At 29.8% G+C, this 20,404-nt stretch overlaps 1 protein-coding gene across 1 annotated transcript in view; it reads right to left on the bottom strand.

Moving 5' to 3' along the window:
- Positions 1-944: 944 nt before the first annotated feature.
- Positions 945-20,404, bottom strand: part of LOC121117602 (CD109 antigen) — a 45,221-nt gene continuing 25,761 nt past the window's right edge. The window contains exons 9-20 of the mRNA XM_071888116.1: positions 15,906-16,166; positions 15,498-15,846; positions 15,259-15,444; positions 14,879-15,113; positions 14,231-14,812; positions 13,681-14,173; positions 12,771-12,913; positions 11,230-11,324; positions 10,955-11,063; positions 1,680-1,762; positions 1,383-1,602; positions 945-1,310 (exon numbers count right to left, since the gene is read on the bottom strand). Coding sequence (XP_071744217.1) covers positions 1,059-1,310; positions 1,383-1,602; positions 1,680-1,762; positions 10,955-11,063; positions 11,230-11,324; positions 12,771-12,913; positions 13,681-14,173; positions 14,231-14,812; positions 14,879-15,113; positions 15,259-15,444; positions 15,498-15,846; positions 15,906-16,166 — 3,008 coding nt within the window. The 3' untranslated portion in view covers positions 945-1,058. The remainder of the gene's footprint in view (positions 1,311-1,382; positions 1,603-1,679; positions 1,763-10,954; positions 11,064-11,229; positions 11,325-12,770; positions 12,914-13,680; positions 14,174-14,230; positions 14,813-14,878; positions 15,114-15,258; positions 15,445-15,497; positions 15,847-15,905; positions 16,167-20,404) is intronic.

The following is a 20,404-nucleotide window of genomic DNA, read 5'->3' as shown; positions in this document are numbered from 1 at the left end:
ACAGCATATACTAAAAGAGTTGTACAGAATATGAAATGCTAGTATCTATAAAGGATTCAACTCTTTCAGGCGTTTATTTCAATTCATATTAAAACAGAAAAAAGGCTAAAATACTTGCTATAAATTTGAAAAAAAAGAATGTAACTTTAGGTTAGTTTTAGAAAAAAGGTCAAAGTTTATCAAATTATATTAAAAAAAAAATCTCAAACTTCTATTATTATTTTATTATTCTTGAGGAGAGAAGGTCTTGTATTGAGTACGGTATGTATACAATGATTAGTTTTGAAATTATCTTCTGAAGAAGAATAAGACAAACTGTTTTTTGTTTTAAAAACAAAAAAAAAATCTTTTTTGAAGGAACAAAGTAGCTCAATGGACAACACACTCTAGAGAAATGATTCTCTTGAAATCAATGTGCGTAGTTTTGCACCCTGTTCTTTCCTAGAGAAGGAAATGTATTTTATGTATATGGACTTCTATGAAGATTTCTAAATCAGATGGAGTAAATGTAATACTATAATCTTTACTTATACGTGTAACTTCATCTGACTAATTAAATGAACATTTGAAATATATATCTATATTTTGTCCATTCATAAATCATAAAGAATATACTAATTGTTTTTTGGTAAATATTGTATCTGTAATCACTATTGTGTTTCAACATTTTCTAAAAAAACATAGAACAGAATTGAAACTGACTCGAAGTAGTTAGCTAATGTTGTCATTTTCCCAAACTGTTTGAATATTTGTATCTATTTCTACAGTAGCAGTAGGAATATGTTTACAGAATAACAAGAATAAATTGGAATTCAGCAAATCAATATTCAAAACACAAGAGGAAAGTATACTAATCAATAGCTGACAAAAAAATTTAAAATATAAATATTGTAAATTTTCAAATTAGTCGGATAATTAACGTCGTCCTCATGTTCTTGTGAGTCTTTAAAATTATAAGAGTAATTATTTATTTATTTTGTAAGCTGTAGAATAGGATCCTGTTCCTTCGATATTTAAAAAATGATAAAAGTTGCTAAAATAGCACAAGTCAAACAAAGTTATATATAATTAATTAATAAACTAAAAATCGGCAACAGTTTAAATAAATATAAAAAGTCTTGTTTCCTTTTCCATCCACTATAAGTGGGACAATAAGGGCACTGATATGACCCACAAACTTCACAAATGCTTAAAACATGAAGGGAGGTTGAATTGAATGTGCGAATAAAAAATCTTTCGGGATTTATTGTTTCAATAATTATGGCTTGACGCGTTCGAGTATGATTCGAAACGGGGAAATATCTTCTCACCTACCATTAAAATAACAGAAAAATTAGCTTGTAAAATTATAATTTATATCAAGGGCTTCAATATGAACCAACCGAATGACTAAAACAACGAAGTTTTGACGAAATATGACTAAAGTACCAAATCGTTCTTCCACTCTTTGTAACATCAGCATCCACTATTTCAGGCACAACACGCTTTCTTACCAACATGTTTGCCTCCGGCTGATTCATTATATAGCCTGTCGGAATATCAACAACTAGCATGGCGGGACCTGAAGCATTGGATTCATTAGTCAACGTCCATTTAAAACAGCTGGAAACATATATAAATGTGTAGAATGGGTACTCATAGAAAAAAATGTCGCTAGTTTGTATAATAAATCGACTTGCCTTTCTATTTCAATCTCTGATTTATTTCGCCCTGAGTAATTTTCTTTAATTGTGAGATGAAAGTAATCTTTAGGAGATTTATCCTGAAAAGAAGAAGATAAAGTTTAATTTATAAATGATTAAAACATATTTTTTAAATATTAGTGTTGTGCTGACCTGAATCGGTTTTATTTGTATCACCAAATGTCAAAATATATTTTTAGGTTTGAGGTGTTATTAAGTAATTTTTTTATCAATCATAATTTAAACTAGATTTATTGGCGCAAAAAAAACTTATATATTTTTTTAAGGAGCTATAAGACACTTTCTAGCAATTTTAAGTATTTCAACTTGTAAACGTTGCAGGACGGTAGATATTATGAGATGAATTGTGCATCAATATGTTTCCCTTACTCGTCATAAGGTGCAATATCTAAGATAAAGAAATAATATTAGAGGGATTTAGCTAGGAGAATAATTACATTCATTTTGTGTCCCCCTTCCCCTCTCTAACTTTTAAGAATCAACCTCTTTGTAAATATCTATCTTTAGCCTATTAATAAATTATTTATCATCAATGAATAACTAAAGAAATATTGAAAGAATAAAACAGTCAATATACAGAGTGGGAATCCGAAACTTGTAGTGGTATGACTAAATTACGAAAAACGTGATTATTGAAGCCTTGCCGTATCACTAAAGGGATTTTATGCGGTCCATTTTCATTTCTACACTGACAATAACCAATTAATTTTCATTTCTACACTGACAATAACCAATTAATTTTCATTTATATAATAATAGTATAGTTACTATGTATCTAATAATATGTGTTCTAATAAAATAACAGGAAACATTGATTTTTTAAAAATTAATGTTACCAGAGTTGTCAAAAAAAAGTACCAACGTGTATTTTTGAGAAATCCACCATTTGATCAAGGTCAACAAAAATACAAGGTTATACCATAACGCGTGTACGACTGATGTTTGATTTCCACCACGGTTTTATTACTAACGTTATAGTGTATTAATGGTTGCATGTTTTCTCAAAATCTGTATTTCTTGCCAAGCAGTCTGTGCTATAAATTAAATTGAAAATTCTAGCAATAGTGAGGTCATAGACTATGAGTGGTTGCGTGCATTGCCAAAATCTGTCTATCTTGCCAAGCAGTCTATACGATACATCAAATTAAAATTCTAACAAGCCCGATTATATGAGGTTCTAACCTTGTATTTCGATTAACCTTGCATTTGATGATATCAAAAACTATATGGTTATAACGAGCAACAACATGTCCTTTGATGACGTTAATTTTCAAAACATATGAGATAATAAAAATATGAATAGAGCGTTTTCATTTGACGTCATCATTTTTTATGGTAGTCATCTTGTTGGTCTAACAAACCAAATTTTATAAGAAAGTAACCATTTTTTAATTAAGAACGACTGCAGTGCTTTTGATTGTAAAAATGAAACTGATCAATTCAAGTATTTAAACCATTACTTTCTTTCAAAAATCTCTTTCTCTATATAGATATATATATATCTAATCCTAATATGTATTAAAAATATGCAATTCCATCATTTTTTCACTTTGTTTTACATAATGTAGACAATAGCTATATAGTTATATTTGCAAAGATCAATACTGTTAGTTTTAGTGTAATATTATTTGTTTGTTTAAGTTTTCATGATTTAAAAACGCCCCGTATGATAGGTCTTTATTAGACATACATATCTTTGGACTTGGCATCAAGTTGCAATTAAGTTTAATTAAGCTACAATTTTAGATACAACTAGGACTCGAAGTGAAAGGACTCCTGACTCGACCCAGACTTGAAGTTATAAGATTCAGATTTGATTAAGACTCGACTCGCAAAAATTATTTTGAATGACTATTTAAGCGCCATATTTCTTTTCACATGATCAAATTTTAATTTTGACAATGATAAAATCAGAGCTGAGCACTCTTACTAACTATTTGGACTTGAGTTTAATAAAACTGTGACTTCAGAAATGAAAGATTTAAAGTGAGTATCACTATTTCACAAAAACGTACATAATATACTTTTTATTTTTATTGTCGGCTGTAGATTTTTATGTTTCGGTTCCTCTTTTCATTCTGATGAACGTTGATTTTTTGTAGGAAAGATTGCAAGATACAATAAAGGGAGCAAAGTGTTAAACAGGAGTAATATCAACTCACCCAAAGCATTCTAGGAATGTAGGTGATATACACAGAGACTGCTAGAGTATGTCAACTGTCATACCCAATAGACTGGGGGTAGACTGTGTAGTAAAAGAGCTGGAGAACAGCTCTGTTACTACATGAATTAGTAAAATTTCATTGATATGTTACAGTTCCTCATACAATAACGTATTAAAATTTGTTGTATTTGGTCTTTTGCACATGAATAAAAACTATGATCTGCATACTATCTATAATTAAGTAGATACTGCAATATTTTAAATAACTTTTTTATTAGATAATGGAAAAATTCATTGAAGTTTTATTTTTGAAAGCTCCAAAAAAATATATAAAATATATATGCATGCAAAAGGAAAGGTATAATTGTATCATAAATCAACAACATTCTTGTTGTACAATTCATACATATTGATATATCCCTTAAGACTAGCTACTATGAGAATAAATAGGTTTGTATCTTAATTTGGCAAATTTCTTCTATTTTCATGGCAGTTTTTGAGAAAAACTACATAATGCCCCATAAATAACATGAGCTAATATGAAAAAAAAAAAAAAAACACAAGGTGAGTTTTTTTGCTCTTTGTGCTGTATACTAATTGTAATTTTGTGCAAGTTACAATAAAACATATTTGCTTTTTAAATGAAGAATTTACACTTTCTAAATGCAGTATACTTAAATGAATAAAATTCCGCTAGATTTTCCATAAAGTCTTGTTATAAAACTACAAAATTAAATATAATGGAGGACGAGCAAAGTCTAAAAAATATATATTCTCAGCAAATTGGTGTGTCTGCATGTATTTTGGGGCGCCATAAATTATTGTAAAGGGGTATTACTTTTTAATTTATTTTCTTGTACCCCAAATACAATTTTAAACTTACGATTAGACAATAAATATATGAAAACATCAAATAACCAGCGATAATACCCAGTATTGCCCGGAGTTATTAGGCATCGACAAACATGTAAATTTTTCTTTAATAATATAGAAGATAACACCCCAATCAATCTTTGGTATTACCTGAGCACTCTCGCTCGTAGATACTCACCCAATCCTCAAGAATAAAAATAAATAATAATAACAGATTGAGAAAAAATATATGTCATTTGATGAGCCAGGAAGTACTTTAGTTCGTAGCTAAATCTCATTTAAAGTCACATTCTTTTTAAAAATTTTTTATATAAAGTACTTCCCGCTTTTTTTCTTTTTTAATATGATTTGAATTAAATTCCTGCAAGACTTCATTAATTTTATACAGTGCTTCCTGTATTATATTACACTACCAATTTTATTTTTGTACTGTATTATTATATGAATCAGAGAGTACTAGACGTATATAGCCGGTGGCTCTTAAGTTGAATCAATATAACTTTTTAATGACTTTTTCACGACAATTAAAAATATTTTTTTTTTTTGCAAACGAAAATACCTTTCACTCAATTCAGTCAAATTGTATCAACTCACTGAATACTTAAATTGTGTCTCATGGTCACATAATAAAATGTCATAATTTCCTTAATGGAACATCCTTTTATATTGTCGGAAGCAAGATTTGATGTTATTACATATAAATATCCTTGAGTACATTTTTGTTTGATTAAAAATAATATTATCAGTCAAGGAGCTCTATTTTTGCCTCAAGACGGCGCCACTCTAGATCCTTGGGTAAAGAATAGATTATAAGTAAACGACGCTTATACTTCATTAAGTCGATTATATGAGTAATCGACTAAAAAAGTAATTTTTATTTTAGAGGCAAGGAGCTTAACTTCAGTTTAAATATACTTCATATTCAATGTAGTTGTTTAGTATTAATGACTAATTTAGTCATATAAACTTAATTCTTTTTGATTTCGGAACTTTTGAAACGTAACCTTGCATTCCTTATTCAATAAATCTTCTACCAGAAAATTAAAAACTAAAATGAAACAGTATTTCATTATTCTATTGATAAAAATATCAATTCAATGTATATAATCAAATATATAATAATGAACGATTGGCAAGAGGAAAAATACATAAGGCTAGCCGCAATATTTTCTACAAATGTTTCCTTTACCTTTTTCAAATCGAGGTTGCGTGTGAATAAAAAAGCTCAATGTGAATTATACAAATTATAATTTTAGTGTATTATGTCTAAGGACGTGAATATATAAAAATATGTGAATATAAATCAACAATAAAAGTAAATGTTGGCAACTTCTACAAATCTGCCGACAGAGATAATTATAAACCTATAGTGTTTCTTGTTCACTAATACGTTAGAATTTTCAAAATAGAAAGAAATAATAATTAAGCACACTAAAATATCTCACAGATTACTAAAATATACTTCAAAAAAATGTATTCTCACGAGGATTTTGATAGTTTTTACTTAACTAATCATGTAGTGTGTATCATATATATTTTATAAATTGTCTCATGGACCATTGCACATCGATATATCAGGATTATCAATTTCACCATCACTAGGTATGAGATAAATTTGGAAATTGCGACTTGTATAAAACATTTGTTATCAATTTCTAATTTTTTTGTATAAGATGATACTTTTTAGAATTTATAAATTGAATTAATTATATATAATTTTTACACTTTTTCTATGTAATTTTTGTATATAAACATTTAATGATGATTTTAAAAAAAATTAACTTCAAATATTCTCAGGGCTGACACACTCAACTGAAATTAAAAATGAAAACTTTAATGGCTCTTACTAAATTCACAGTTTGTATAATTCCTCACATATATATTTAAATCTAAATACGAGAAACTGTCTTTTTTAAAACAAAAAGTTAAACCTATTCGGATTTTTCTGTTATCCAAAGTAGCATATATTTTGTAATAAAAGATTTATGTTCGTGGAAAAGTTGATTCAATGGAGTTTATATAGCCCCAAAAATTATAAATTCGTATAACGTATGTTGGAGTAGACCAGAAACAATTTTATTCTCCAAGAACTTAATTACTGGCATTGCTTATGGATTGGAGCCTTACTTATATAATTAAAATTAGTATTTTATCGTTTTCCTTGTCATATTTTAAAAGATAATTTTTTCTATTTCATAATAATCTTGGATACTATGACCACTAAATGATTTTTTAAAAAGGAACATCCAACAATTTGAACTCATTTGACAGATTTTACTCCCATGAGTGTCAATGTAATATGTATTATATTACTTGATAAAACTAATTCATTGCTTAGAAAATCCGGTATTTTTTATTTCAAGTTTCATACTTTGTGACAAAAAATGTTTTCATCTTCATTAGTTACATACTAGGGACGTCAAACGCGTATATTTTAAAGCTACGTCGTATTTATTCCCTTTATCCCGCTTAAAAGTGATGTGTCACGAGTAATACTTCTCAATCAGAGCTCAAATTTTAGTTGTTAATATGGTACAGATGTTTTATGTTCAAAAGCTTTTGTCATTATTATTTAATTATTGAAGACTAAACATCTAAATAATAGCTAATAATTAGTGCTTGTGCTCATAAAAAGTTAAAAGTAACAATGAGGGTTTGCTTGGGAGTTATAAGTAGTAATACGAATCCTGTGTATTTAGGGCATGTTAAAAACCCTAAAATCAAAATGGTCACCCTGACAATTTGAAGAATGTTTGGGAGGAGAGTGGCTTATATTATGTCATGTCGTTTCACTAGATCAGCTACAAGCAACTGTGACGAGGAGGGAGAGGAAGAAGGAAATAAATAAGTACATTGGCAAGAATTACTCCGTTGTCGAACCTCAATTCTACTTTGAGTTCAACATGTACTTACAATTATAACTCTGCAACAAATCTTCAAGGTTATTCGCCCTCTTTTACGAGCACACACGAATGTTCAATAAGGGTTTGAATATAATTGAATGTAGTAGAAAAGGAAGTTACATAGTAATGCCAACAGCTGATGAAAATAAAATTCATTCATCAGATTACCGACTCCATAAAACGGGTAAGCTAAAAAGATACATCCAATTTTCATCACTATTTATAAGTGTAAATCCTTGTTGGACTCGGAGTTGTGTTAAGTATCGACATTAGAGTAATTCCAGCCAATATGTTCTACGGAGTGTGATTTGTGGTTATTTTCTTCCTCTCACGACTGCTTGTAGCTGATTCAATGAGACATCATTATACCTAATCTGCTTTCCTCCCAAAACATTCTTTAAATTGTCAAGGTGACTACATTGATTTTTTTAATTTATTAATGTGATATGGAAATATTTAAGATGAAAACATCACATCAGAAAGTATCAAACTAAAAAACCCAATTTTCTAAGCAATTCTTAGTTTTATCAATGTATATATTCACATTAAAAGGATCAATAATTATTAATAAAGGCCAACTTGTTCGATCCTACTTTTAATAACTTTTTGTTCTAAAAGGGAACCCACCTATAAGTATAAAAAAAATGATTAAGAATATTTCAATATAAACAGAAGAAAATAAAAAGTTCAAACATATTATAAAAGTAAATTTTCCCACGTGGGTTCTTAAAAAAAAACTCCATTATTCACTTATACAAAAATGGTGAAAACCAAATATCCATCAATCTATCAGACGCATTCCTTAATGTAAATTTAAATTCTTTAGTTTTAAATGTATCTGAGTGCTTCTTAACTTTTCTGATGTGTGCCTCCTCAGAGGTTATTTGATCATCCCATTCTGGACGATCTTAACTATTGCGGGAGCCTATGCGAAAGGGATTGCGATGAGTACAAATAGGAATCTGTATAGGGATAATGACGATAACTGGGATCAAGTCCGGTTTTAGCGTGAACGGGATCTGGGGCAAGGGTAAATGTCCTCTTTTCATTTTGAATCTTCATTGATTTTCATATCATTTTTCTTCTCAAATTACCTTTTCTATATAGTCTTTTTTTCAATGGTTCTTTATAATATTTTTAATACAAAAATCTATCCCAAACATGGTATAATGGAATTGGAGGGGACACTGTGGCAATTTAAGTTGCAATGACCTTAGGCCTGCCCTGAAATCTATCTTTTTCTTTCATTTTCAAAAATTAATTTTCTATCTTATAGTTTTAATAAAGCATAAGTATTATTATTTTTTTTTTTTGCATGGAATAAACATATTTGTCATTAATGTGTGAAAATACTTAAAAAATAGTCCACAACATTATGTTAGACCATAAATTATAGACCAAATTTAAAAAAAATATATGTGGTTGTATATTTTTGTAGTCATGTTTCTATTCATCTATTGAAAATTGAACTGAATTAGAACCTTTTAAATTAAGAAGAAATAAGTTTTAAAAAGTAGGTATTAAAAAGATGTCAATGTAGAGACATAGTTATATAAATATCTGTACTATAAAGTTCAACAGATATATCGACAAACCAATGGAATTGTTTCATTAAATGTATTTTAGTGTTTAATAATTATATGATAGGTCTACATCGCTTTTGTCATAAATTTTATAATATTAATCAATACATTAATGTATATATAAATATTTTTCCTCATGATTTAAACTCATTGTGACATAGATAAAGTTCAAATGTAAAAAAATTATCTATCTATTTTACCTCTAAATGAGTCGACAAAAAAAAAAGTTATTAAATTTCTTTTATATTAAAAATTCATCAAAATTAGTCACCAAATTATATATCCTGTCATAAGTTATTTAATTCTCGAAAACTAATAACAGATTCGTAGTCAGTATATCAAGTACAATTGTAATAATACTATTTGTGAAAAAGTATAATCCTGTCATTGGTAATCCTACAAAATTGTCAATTTTATTTATATTTTCTTACATAAAAAAATAATACTTTATATGAAAAACAAAGTTAACAATATTTTTAGACGGGATGAAAAGGTCATATAATATCATACCCTTTGAAAACCCAGACGTGGTAGGAGTTGTCATTTTGAAAGTGCCTATTTCTTTCTTACCCGCAATGAATCTCTTTGTATCTCATGGTCGATGTAATTTTCATTACTTTAGCTGTCAGAATTTTTATGATTTTTTTAACATTGTCTGATCTTTTTTTTTTTTTTTTTTTTTTTTGTAAAGAGAATAAGAATCTATAAATCCCAGGCATGGGATATCAACAATTAATAAAGCAAAACAAAAACTTTTGTGTTCTATATAACAATGAATCCAAGGTTACAAAATTAACAGGATAAAAAAAGGTAAAGAGGAAAAATATCAAAGGGGCAAAGTAAAGACTGTCCATACTTAAACTTTTATAAGGCTTATTTAACGATTTTCATTGATAAATTTGTTAAACAATTTACCAATTGATCGGTTATAAGGGGTTTATTCACAAAAATCGGCATTGCTATTGGCCACAAATAGCCCATTTCGGTGTTATGTTTAAAACAATCCAATAATGATGACTTATTATCTTATCACAACTATATTATATTATATAATTAACTAATAATCAATACATTAAATATACAATGTCATGGTAAACCCCATATTAATAATGATTCCCTTGTATAGTACCTATTGCTAGAGAGAGTGGCATTCTAACAATTTAGTAAACTACTAAAGCTCCAACAACCAGTAGAGACCTACTACCGTAAACAAAGTTATATCCATGGAGGAACACTCCAAATTCTAGAATTGACCAAGGTCCTGGTTATGATTTTTTCTCAGAGTTGACTAGTTTGAGATTATTTTATTTATTTATTCTGATATAAATGTTTAAAAAAAAAAAAAAATCCAATTTTGGCCTTTTATAAAAACAGGCCATTAAAAAGTTTCGAGACTCAACTCAACTTTTTCTTTTTAAACTTGTCTGAAGAACCAATGGTATTATAGATCTCTCCCAATGACTTATTGGAGTGGTTTGAAGACTGGAATGGACTGTACCAAATAAGTTAGGACTCACACACCACTAAGACTGAGCCCATAAACATCCGGAATTCCAAGATAAAAGGCCTTGAATTATCTAACATTTCAATGCCAATTTTGTAGTAGAGGGGAGATAATTAAATGCTTATATGTTTATTTTAAATAGGGAACATGGTCACTTAGTGTCCTCTGTTGTTACGTCACTGTTAAGCCCTACTCTGTAAACTTAGAATATATGCGTAACTTACCGTGAAAGGTTCAAAATCTACTCCATATTCGACATTAAGCTGCGCGACTGCTTGTCCTGAGCCCTTTGCGAAGAAATTTACATGACCATACACATTAGGAATGTCTATTCTGTAATGATAAAAAAGAAAAATACATATAAAGAGTGAGTCAAATCCGCATTTTAAACTTGTATTCCGAAAGAGGGATTCCATCAAAAAAATATTTCCTAATTACGGGTTCATATTGACTTGGTGCTTATTAAAAAAAAAAGATATGATATGGATTATTGACTTACATGTGTGTTATGTGAATATTGCTACTTTGAATGGTAATTTCTTTGCTGATATTACTTTGTGGAAGATCTACATTAATTTTCAGATTCGTAACGTCCTGTGTAAAATAAATAACGCTTATATTTTACAATTTAGATACATTTTAAAAAATTTTATCAATATTTTAATCCATAAATATTAAGGCTATCTGTCCTTAATATGTGACTTAAAATAGTCCCGTCCCTGATATCAACCTTTGAAAAAGTACTAAATTGTGAAGCATCCTTTATGTACAAAGCGTCATTTTCACTAATATTAAGTACCTCGATTTAACAGTCGAGTTCATTGATTAAAACTGTTGGTGATGAACAATAATAGTTTGCCATTATCCTTTATTTTAGTTTAATTGAAATATTTATCATTTTGTATAAATATTAGATACTTGGGACGCCGTTACCTTTATTGTAGCAATTCACCTTTGCTACAAAAATAACAGATCAACAAAGGCCTACAATCAATTGGAAGGGTTAGCCAATTCTTCTCAAATGTGGAATTATTATATAGTAATTGTTATAAGTTATCCTAACAAACTTAACAAGAGCTAATTGGAATTCAGTCAATCATAAAACTTCTAAGGGGAAAAGAAGAAAAAAAGTGATAGCCAACATCAAAATACTGTATAAATATGTATGCTAGTGATACAAGGCCGTGTTGATGGGGATAGGGATTGATTATTCTATCACTGGATGATATATATGCTCAGAGCTCAATTTAAGGTGAGCGAGGCCTGAGGGGCTCGTTTTATTTTTAAAATAAATAATTCCGCTTGCTTAGAATAAAAAAATGTTGGACTCTTTTGTTGCAATGATCTTTTTTTTAAAAAGAAAATAAATATAATATTTGGTATAAAAAAATTTATATTGGAAAATTTTGAGCAAAGAGTCTCATTAAGTCTGAGGTGGGATTATTTTAATTTTACTAAAAAATAAAAAAATGAAAAATCATTCGGTACGGGCCTCCAGTCAGGAAAAGGCCCTTGAAAAAGTGCCCTTTAAATGTGTTTCTGTATATAATGACACTAATTTGCAAAGATTACTCTAAGAAACGATGTCAAATTCCGACGCGTCCCTAAGATTTAGGACAAAACTTAAATTTTTTAGGACTAATCAATATGTATTTTGTGAGTTAAATAAAGTAAGAATAAGGTCAATCAATGATAACAGGCTTCAAACAGAATGATATAAATATCTAAAAAAAATTATACTATTTTGAAATTCAACCTGACTCTTCATACACACTTCTGTACATAAAACCATTGAAAAGCTCAAAAAAATATTAATTTCTTCCATTGTTGCAAAAGTGTAAGGATGCATTAAACTAGTTTGCTTTTGCATCAAATGCACCCAATATAATTTTTTTTTCATAATAAAAACAATTCCTATATTATTTTTTAGTTTTTGATAAAAACACAAATTAATCTAATAAAATTATATTTTGAACTTTTTCCGCATCTGTAATAATACACATAGGATGACATCGAATCAAAGGTTTTTGGAGTTTTTACCTTCATTCTTGAATTATAAGAATATTGGATGAGTCCATCGAGAGCAATGATTGTATCCACAAATGAAATGAATCCTCCTGAACTCTGTCTCATTGTATTTAACCACTTGATTATTCGATCCTGCTCTGTCATTATACCAGAACCTAAATACATAATATATATTATCTGACAACACAAAAGCAAGCTACATGAAATCAGTCTGGATTCTATTCTTATTACTCAAAAAAATTATTGTTATTTCTTAAATAGCAACTACTTCCTTTAGATGCCCCAGAAATTGCCCTTAAAGTAGCAAAAGCTCATTTTCACAATTGAATAATTATAAATTGATAAATTTTACGTGAAAGGGGTCATATCCTTGTCAAATTAAGTTTTGTGAGTCAAACGTAGGTTTCACTATAGTTTACATTCTTGGTTAAATTAAATCTTAGCAGAAATTTGAATACAAAGTCTATAATAGACCCCAAAAAGTATCTATGAAATATTGAGTGGTCTGATTCTATGAAGTAAAAATAATAATTGAAGATTTCCTTTTCTTGATTCTTATTTATATTAACTCACCACATATAATGTTCATGTTTTGAAAATATTTTTATTATTTGTAAAATTTGACGATCCTTAAAAAGGGATTCCATTTAGAATGATGAATAATTAAAGCATTAATCTTCTTAATATACATATGTTAATAGCTAAGACCCCTTCATTATACTTCATTATGATCAATTAGATATATTTTTTTTTCAAAATCATGATAGATATTAATATGTATGAATAAAATGGAAGACATTTCCTTCCTCTCCTTTTCCGTTTTGTTCTTAATAATATGTATTTAGAATTGCTAAATCCCTATTTTCATTTAATATTAAATTTTTAAACAAAAACACATCCATATTTAATAAGAGTTACATACCTGCGATCAAAAGAGAAGTCAAAAGTGCATAACTTGTTGATTGGACGGCTCCTGCATCTTGATCTTGGCAAATCTTTGCTTCCATAAAAGGCCGGTTGAATTCATTTTTAACTACGTTGGGTGTTATGGGATGTGGACTCCAATAAATATTACCATTTGTCACAATGGCCTTTAATTTCAACTTTTCGTAAGCTCTGGTGGATAAATCCGACTTGGAAAGAACAAGGGCATATGAGCAGATTGCCAAATCTGTCACATCATTTATGAACTGTAAATTTTCCTCAATTACATTTTGTGCTTTTGATCGTGCAATAAAACATATTCTCCTTTCATTGCCACTAAGAAGAAAACAGGTTTTCTCTAGTGCAATAAGAACAAAAGCTGTCAGATGAAAGTTTGGCCATGGGGAGAGTGGGAAAAATGACAAATATTCAATAAAATCTCCTCTGTATGTTTGATAATTAACTAGCCATAGTATAGATGAAGCCATGATCTATCAGAAAGGAAATTATAGTTAACTTATTTATCAGGGATCATGTGTTTCTTTTACGTTTTTGTCTAAATAAATATATTCTTCCCAATCGTGAAAAACCACATGATGAAAGACATACAGAGCCCATGCTGTTAAATAAACGGATGGATCCGATGAATCATGAGTGCTAATCCATCCATGAGCACTATAATATCTTAAAACCCCCAAAAATTCTAAATTCATTGTTTCAAATATGTCGGATATTAAAGAGCTATCCAACTTGGAGGCTTGATTGGTCAACCTTATATAGTGAAGTTGAAGAGCATTTGCACCCAAATTAAATAAATGAACTTCAGCCCCTTTTGTTGGAATTCTGTAGGATCTCCCTTCTGGAAATAAAATGGAGGAACTAACAGGTGTGTCTTGAGGGAATATGGGTCCCACAACGTCCCCACTTATTGTGAGGGTTCCTTTCGCGGAGCCATAAATGAAGCGTCTATAAACTTCATAAGGAATTATGGGGCTTTCATCGACAACAATTTTTGCAAATTTGTAGACTTTGCCTCTGTTTTTCAGGTCTAACATGAATGATGTATGTCTTAAAACGGGGCTTCCTTCGGGTTCTATCAAAACATTAACCACTTGACTCACAAGCATGAGCTAAAATAATTATTAAGAACTATTAGTAAATATATTCATTTATTTAAGTTATTGAACCTATTCTACTTGGGTTGACATATGAATTTCGACAGATAATGTCCCACTTTCAATTTCTGGAGCAATAGGAAAGTTAACTTCGAAGCTTTCACCTGGTCTGACAAAAATGAGATGATGTCTTTCTCCACCACTCATTCTTGGAGAGAAACTCTTCACAAAGCCAAAAGCTTCAACCTCAACAAATCTGTAGTTATCCGATCCAAGTAATTTCAGAACCACTTCCTCATTGCCCATCATTCTTTTACATTAATGAACGTATTAACTTTTTGTATGGTGAACCTTTTTTACCTTTTCTTACCTATTATGAACCATACAACGAACCCCAAAGTTTTCTCCTCTTCGTATCCATTCAGGAGCTTCACAATAAAAGTCAATCGGCCTCTCTGTACTAAAACTTTTTTTGTAAAAATGTGACTTCACCATTTGGACTTATACTTGTTATGAGAAAGATCCAATCATCAGGGCTCTCTGGAATATCCAGATTAACAAAAAATTCACCATCGTGATCTATATTCAAAGACTTATATCCCCAATTTCCATCTCCAGAATCATAAAAATCATTATAACGATTTTCTCTAGAATGAACTCGTTAGCCATGATTGCCTTTTAATTGTTCTCTCTTATCTACCTGGATAAATAGTAATTATCATTACAGTTATCTGTTAAAGGTTCGTTAAACTTGGATAGATATGAGTGCCTAATTTCTTGATCCGTTATATCCATGATAATTAAATTATCTCTTGGATCATTAAACGTAAGAATTCTCTCAAAGTTTTTCAAGTAACTTTCTTTGGTTATGATATTTCTTCCTTGTCCATTATCAAAGCTTTTCTTTCTCATGGAAGACACCATAAAGATAGAACCGGGAATTCCTTTACAAGCTGCCTCAACAGTCCACATTCCATGATCCTTTATTTGAGAAAATTGAAAATGAGCTAAATCATTGCCCATTGGGTTGACATCCACCTTTAAGAAATCTAAAAACGTGACATACATGTAGGATATATTAAGATTAATTTTATAAATACCACCAAACCTGATATTAAATCAATGCCTTGAAGTGTATAAACAATCATATGAAAGGAGGGAACCATTTGTGAAGAGACTACCAAACTAAAAGTAGATGAAATCTTACTTTCCTGAAGTCCCACGGATTCAGAGCCACTTTTAAGTATAATGTCCTTACTCATAATCATCCAATTATAATGAGTTAAGTAAAAATTTGTCTTTACATGGAAGACGATGTAATTTCCTACGAGAACGTCCATAATCGCGCTACTTATATAAATTTGTAGACCTTTTTTTATGGAATGAAGAAGAGTTATGTAATAAAATTTTATGGGTAATATCAAGTTATGTACATAAAAAAATTGAAACTCTTTATCCATGATATATTTAAGCGTGATAAAAATATATGGGCATTAGTTTTATGCACTTTTTTGAATGTCAATACCTAATAATTATAGGCAAGATAAAATAATATACAGAATTATTAAAAATACATATATTTAGAGAGCGTATATGGACCAGTATTCATTTTATGTCAAATCGCCGAGGGCACGTCACCCGAACCTCTCAGATCTGGATGATTTTTGGTACACAAGCTCAAACTTATGTTACTTACTTTTCTAAAGAAATTTTGTTGATTTTACGTACGTGTTTTTTATATCTTAAACTTATTTTATGATTTAAATAGACTTGAAAAAGAAAACTGAACAGCAGTCACTTATAATATTGATTAGAAGTTGACAAATTAACAAAAAATATGACTAGATAATAGTATATACCATTACATGTTTATAAAGCTTGATATAATTTAAAAATACTTTGTTCGTCATTTTTTGAGATTCGGTACTGTCGTCCTCTTTCTCTTGTTCTTATCACATATATAACATTTGTATTGTGAACCCAACAGACATAAGTCCTAGGAAGCCCATGATAAGAGGGAGATGGAAAATAAGAATCGTAAAACTTTATTTTTACGTCTTTGTTTCCGTAGTCTTCATCGGTAATTACACTAATCCAAATTCTACTTTCATAATTGGGATATTTTTACTTACAAAACTGAAGGTGGACAAGTAAAATCAAACTCAATACAGTACTCAGATTCTTCTGAAAGTCTTTTGACACCTATTTTGGGCTGCCAGGGATAGGCTGAAAATAGTGAAACTCCTTGTACCTGGAATGATCTTTGTATCCTTATACCGCTCCTTCATTTTTTCTCGGACATGATCCACATCCCTTGTATCTAGATAAACATACCTTTTATCTTATCTCTGAAGAAGTTGAAGAAACTAATTGGGTCAAGTATTTGATCTTGTAATGATCGCTGCAGACTATAATTATTTCATAGTTCCATCAATTCCATCACAAGGTGACTTTCTGTGACTTGTGGCAAAGAATGACCAGGAACATCCTACACCAAAGTCATCAAAATGGTGGCCAAGGTACAAAAAATGTTTAAAGTTCTTTTACTGACCCGCACACCTATCAGAGTAGTAAAGGACATACTGAAGGTTTTTAAGTAGAAAATAATTTTTAAAATTTATAGTCCCTCTCATGACTTCGCTAATGAATACATTAGCGAGACTCTCTACTGAAAGCTATCATTTCTGTAAGATCACAAAGACTCTGCCCTATCTTTCCAGAATTAACTAAAAATTCGTTTTTTGATGATATGTACGCACACAAACAGCATGTGACCCAGATGAACCTATCAATATGCACCATTTTAGAAGGAGACTACAAAATTTGGGGAAATAATAGAGATATCAGGGTGCATAGTGCAGAATTCAGCATAAAATTCCTTCAAATGACAAAGAATGATTCTTTTTTTGCTCATATACATTCCTTGAGAAACTGACTGTATCCTTTTTGCCTGGCATAATCCTACTGTAATCATCGTTGTAATAGAAATTTTTCACTAGTGTCATTGTTGTTACTGGGAGCTGCTTTCCTTTCTTTTCCTTTTGAGCTGCAAAAATACCTTTTTCATTCAACAATTGCCATTACTTGCGGACCATGTGGTTAGTCACATTTGGGAATGTCTTTATAACCTTTCAGCAGACCATAAAAGGGGTACCCGTCTTAATATGTAATTGAATGGGCTCTCTTCGATTTGATGTATTCATTTATTCTATGATTAAACAAATCATTTTTTTAATATTTTTCCTTAAACTGGAAATTATTGTCATAGGTTTTTAAATCAGTAGTAATATCTTCTGTTGGTACTAGGAGGACTTTCGACTTGCAAACTCATTAGTTTGAAAATTCTTCTTTTTAGTGATCTTATTTTTCACCTGTTCTGATTTCATCTTCCCTTTAATGACCCGGGAATGTTGTGGTACCTGATAAAGCTTCAGAGGAGAGAGTTCCAATTCTTTCAGTGTTTCATTCAATTGTTCTTTCTAAACATCCTCATGAGTAAAGTCACAATTATTGCGTCAATTTTGATCACTATCCATTAATGTTTCTGTATCATTATAATGTGTATTCTTTACACAAGCTCCGGCAGTTTGGATAGAATTTTTGACCATGGATAGTTACAATCTTAGATTGCTGCAGTCTTTTTGACAGATCCAGTAAAATGTCTCTCAAACATTCTGGACCTTTCCTTTTCTTCTTGCTATATTTTCCAAAAGGGTCACAACAACTTCTCTCCTTACCAGCATATCTCTTTAAGAATGCGTGCTCATGATGGATGCACACGTTTACATTACTTCTCATTTGTAAAATCTCAAGGGGTTCTTCATTGAATATATATGCACTTTTGAAACCACATTTTTTCACACAAGTTTCTGTATGACAATTATCATATAAAACCCTCCCAATACAGCAAATATATCCCTTCACATAAGTGGGCAGATTATAATGAAGGATGAAAAGAAGAAAGAAAAAGAAACATGCAAAGTAGGCCATTGTTTTAAATTAAATTCAATAAATAACGCTGTACAAATATTCATTTTAAAAGTACTTCATATTCAAAGATGAATAAAAACAAGATATTATCTAGATTATCATGAGTGTCGTTAGCGAAAAAAAATAATAATAATTTAAAAAAGTATATAAATTCGTATATAGTTATTTAATTTCCAAACTAGTTTGAATAATGAGGTGTTTAAATAACCATCAGTACTCAACACGTACATAAAAAGGATATAATTTTCTCAGAAAAGTAACCTAACTTTGAGATCCCGCCCTGAAAGCTATGATGAAAAAACTAATCTAATTTTTAGCACAGTGATACCTCTATATATGTAAAACACATTGTCAAAGTTTTATTATCGTAAGACTTGGGCAATTTTTTATATTCTTGATCAAGTACATGCTGGGATATTTCAATTTAAAAAAAAATCATAATTAAGGACATGAGACATTTAAATATACTATTTTTGACTTCATTTTTAGAATCCTTACACTTCAAAATAGTCAAGTTCTATCTTTCAAGAGGTAATATTTTTTAGCCAAAAAATTATACAGTAGCGCCTCGAAATAAGACATTAAAGTGACGCTAAAATTGAGTGTCTATTTCAAATGAACGACTAATAATTTGCTGAAATTTCGTGCACTTAATTAGCTCATAAATTTGAGCTTGTGTGCCAAAAATCATCCAAATAACCAAAGGTGGGTTGACATTTTTTTTGGGGTTGTTTTGACCCGCTACCAATATTTTGGCATTAATGTTTCCATACTTTTAGCTACTTTTTCCAATAATAAAAAAAATGTCAGTGACACCAGTTTACATATTTTTTGTATGGTGTTTGAAGGGGAATGGAAAATAAAATCTATTTGATGACTTTTTCTCAAAAAAGAAAACCTTGTTATGAAGGAATGTAAGGGTACGCCATGTGCTAGTTCACAAATAGCAATTAAATTGATACAAAAAAAAAAAAAAATAGCTCTTATCCCAATTTTAATTAGTTTATTCTGCTTTTATGCAAAGTAATTTACGTAGTAAAAGATTTGTGTATGAAAAAAGTTATTTTTAACCAAATATTTATTTGCTTACCGATTTGACTATATTTCTTAAATACAAATAATCTGCGAATGCATGTCAGAATATTCAATACATCATTAGTCAGTTGGTTTCCGCAGGCATAGGAACTTTTTTAGAAGGAGGGTATTTGACAGTGGCAGCATTCTATGAGCAATGAAGATTGGCGAATCACTATCGTATTGGGTAATTTAATATATGTTCTATTAAATTTTTGGTTACAATTAAAGGAAACCAAGTGCCAGGGTGTCTTGAGGGCGCTTTTAAATTAAGATTTTATTTCACTTTATGCTATGTTCTTGGCACTTCTGTGAAAATTTTTTATTCAAAGATATACATAGTGATAAATTATTGCTTGACCTTTGAGGGACCTAGTTTAAAAAGTGGGGTCATTAGGTATTAATAAATAATGATTAAAGTAGTATACCTTTATTTCAGGAACAGTGACTCACTCTAAATTAGAGCAAAGCAATGTATCTCATCATAAAATACTATGTAGATATGCTGTCAACATTCTGAAACATAATGGTATACTTTTTTTA

This window comes from Lepeophtheirus salmonis, chromosome 5 (genome assembly GCF_016086655.4).
Source record: "Lepeophtheirus salmonis chromosome 5, UVic_Lsal_1.4, whole genome shotgun sequence".
Classification (NCBI taxonomy): domain Eukaryota; kingdom Metazoa; phylum Arthropoda; class Copepoda; order Siphonostomatoida; family Caligidae; genus Lepeophtheirus; species Lepeophtheirus salmonis.
This window is presented reverse-complemented; position numbering and strand designations above follow the sequence as displayed.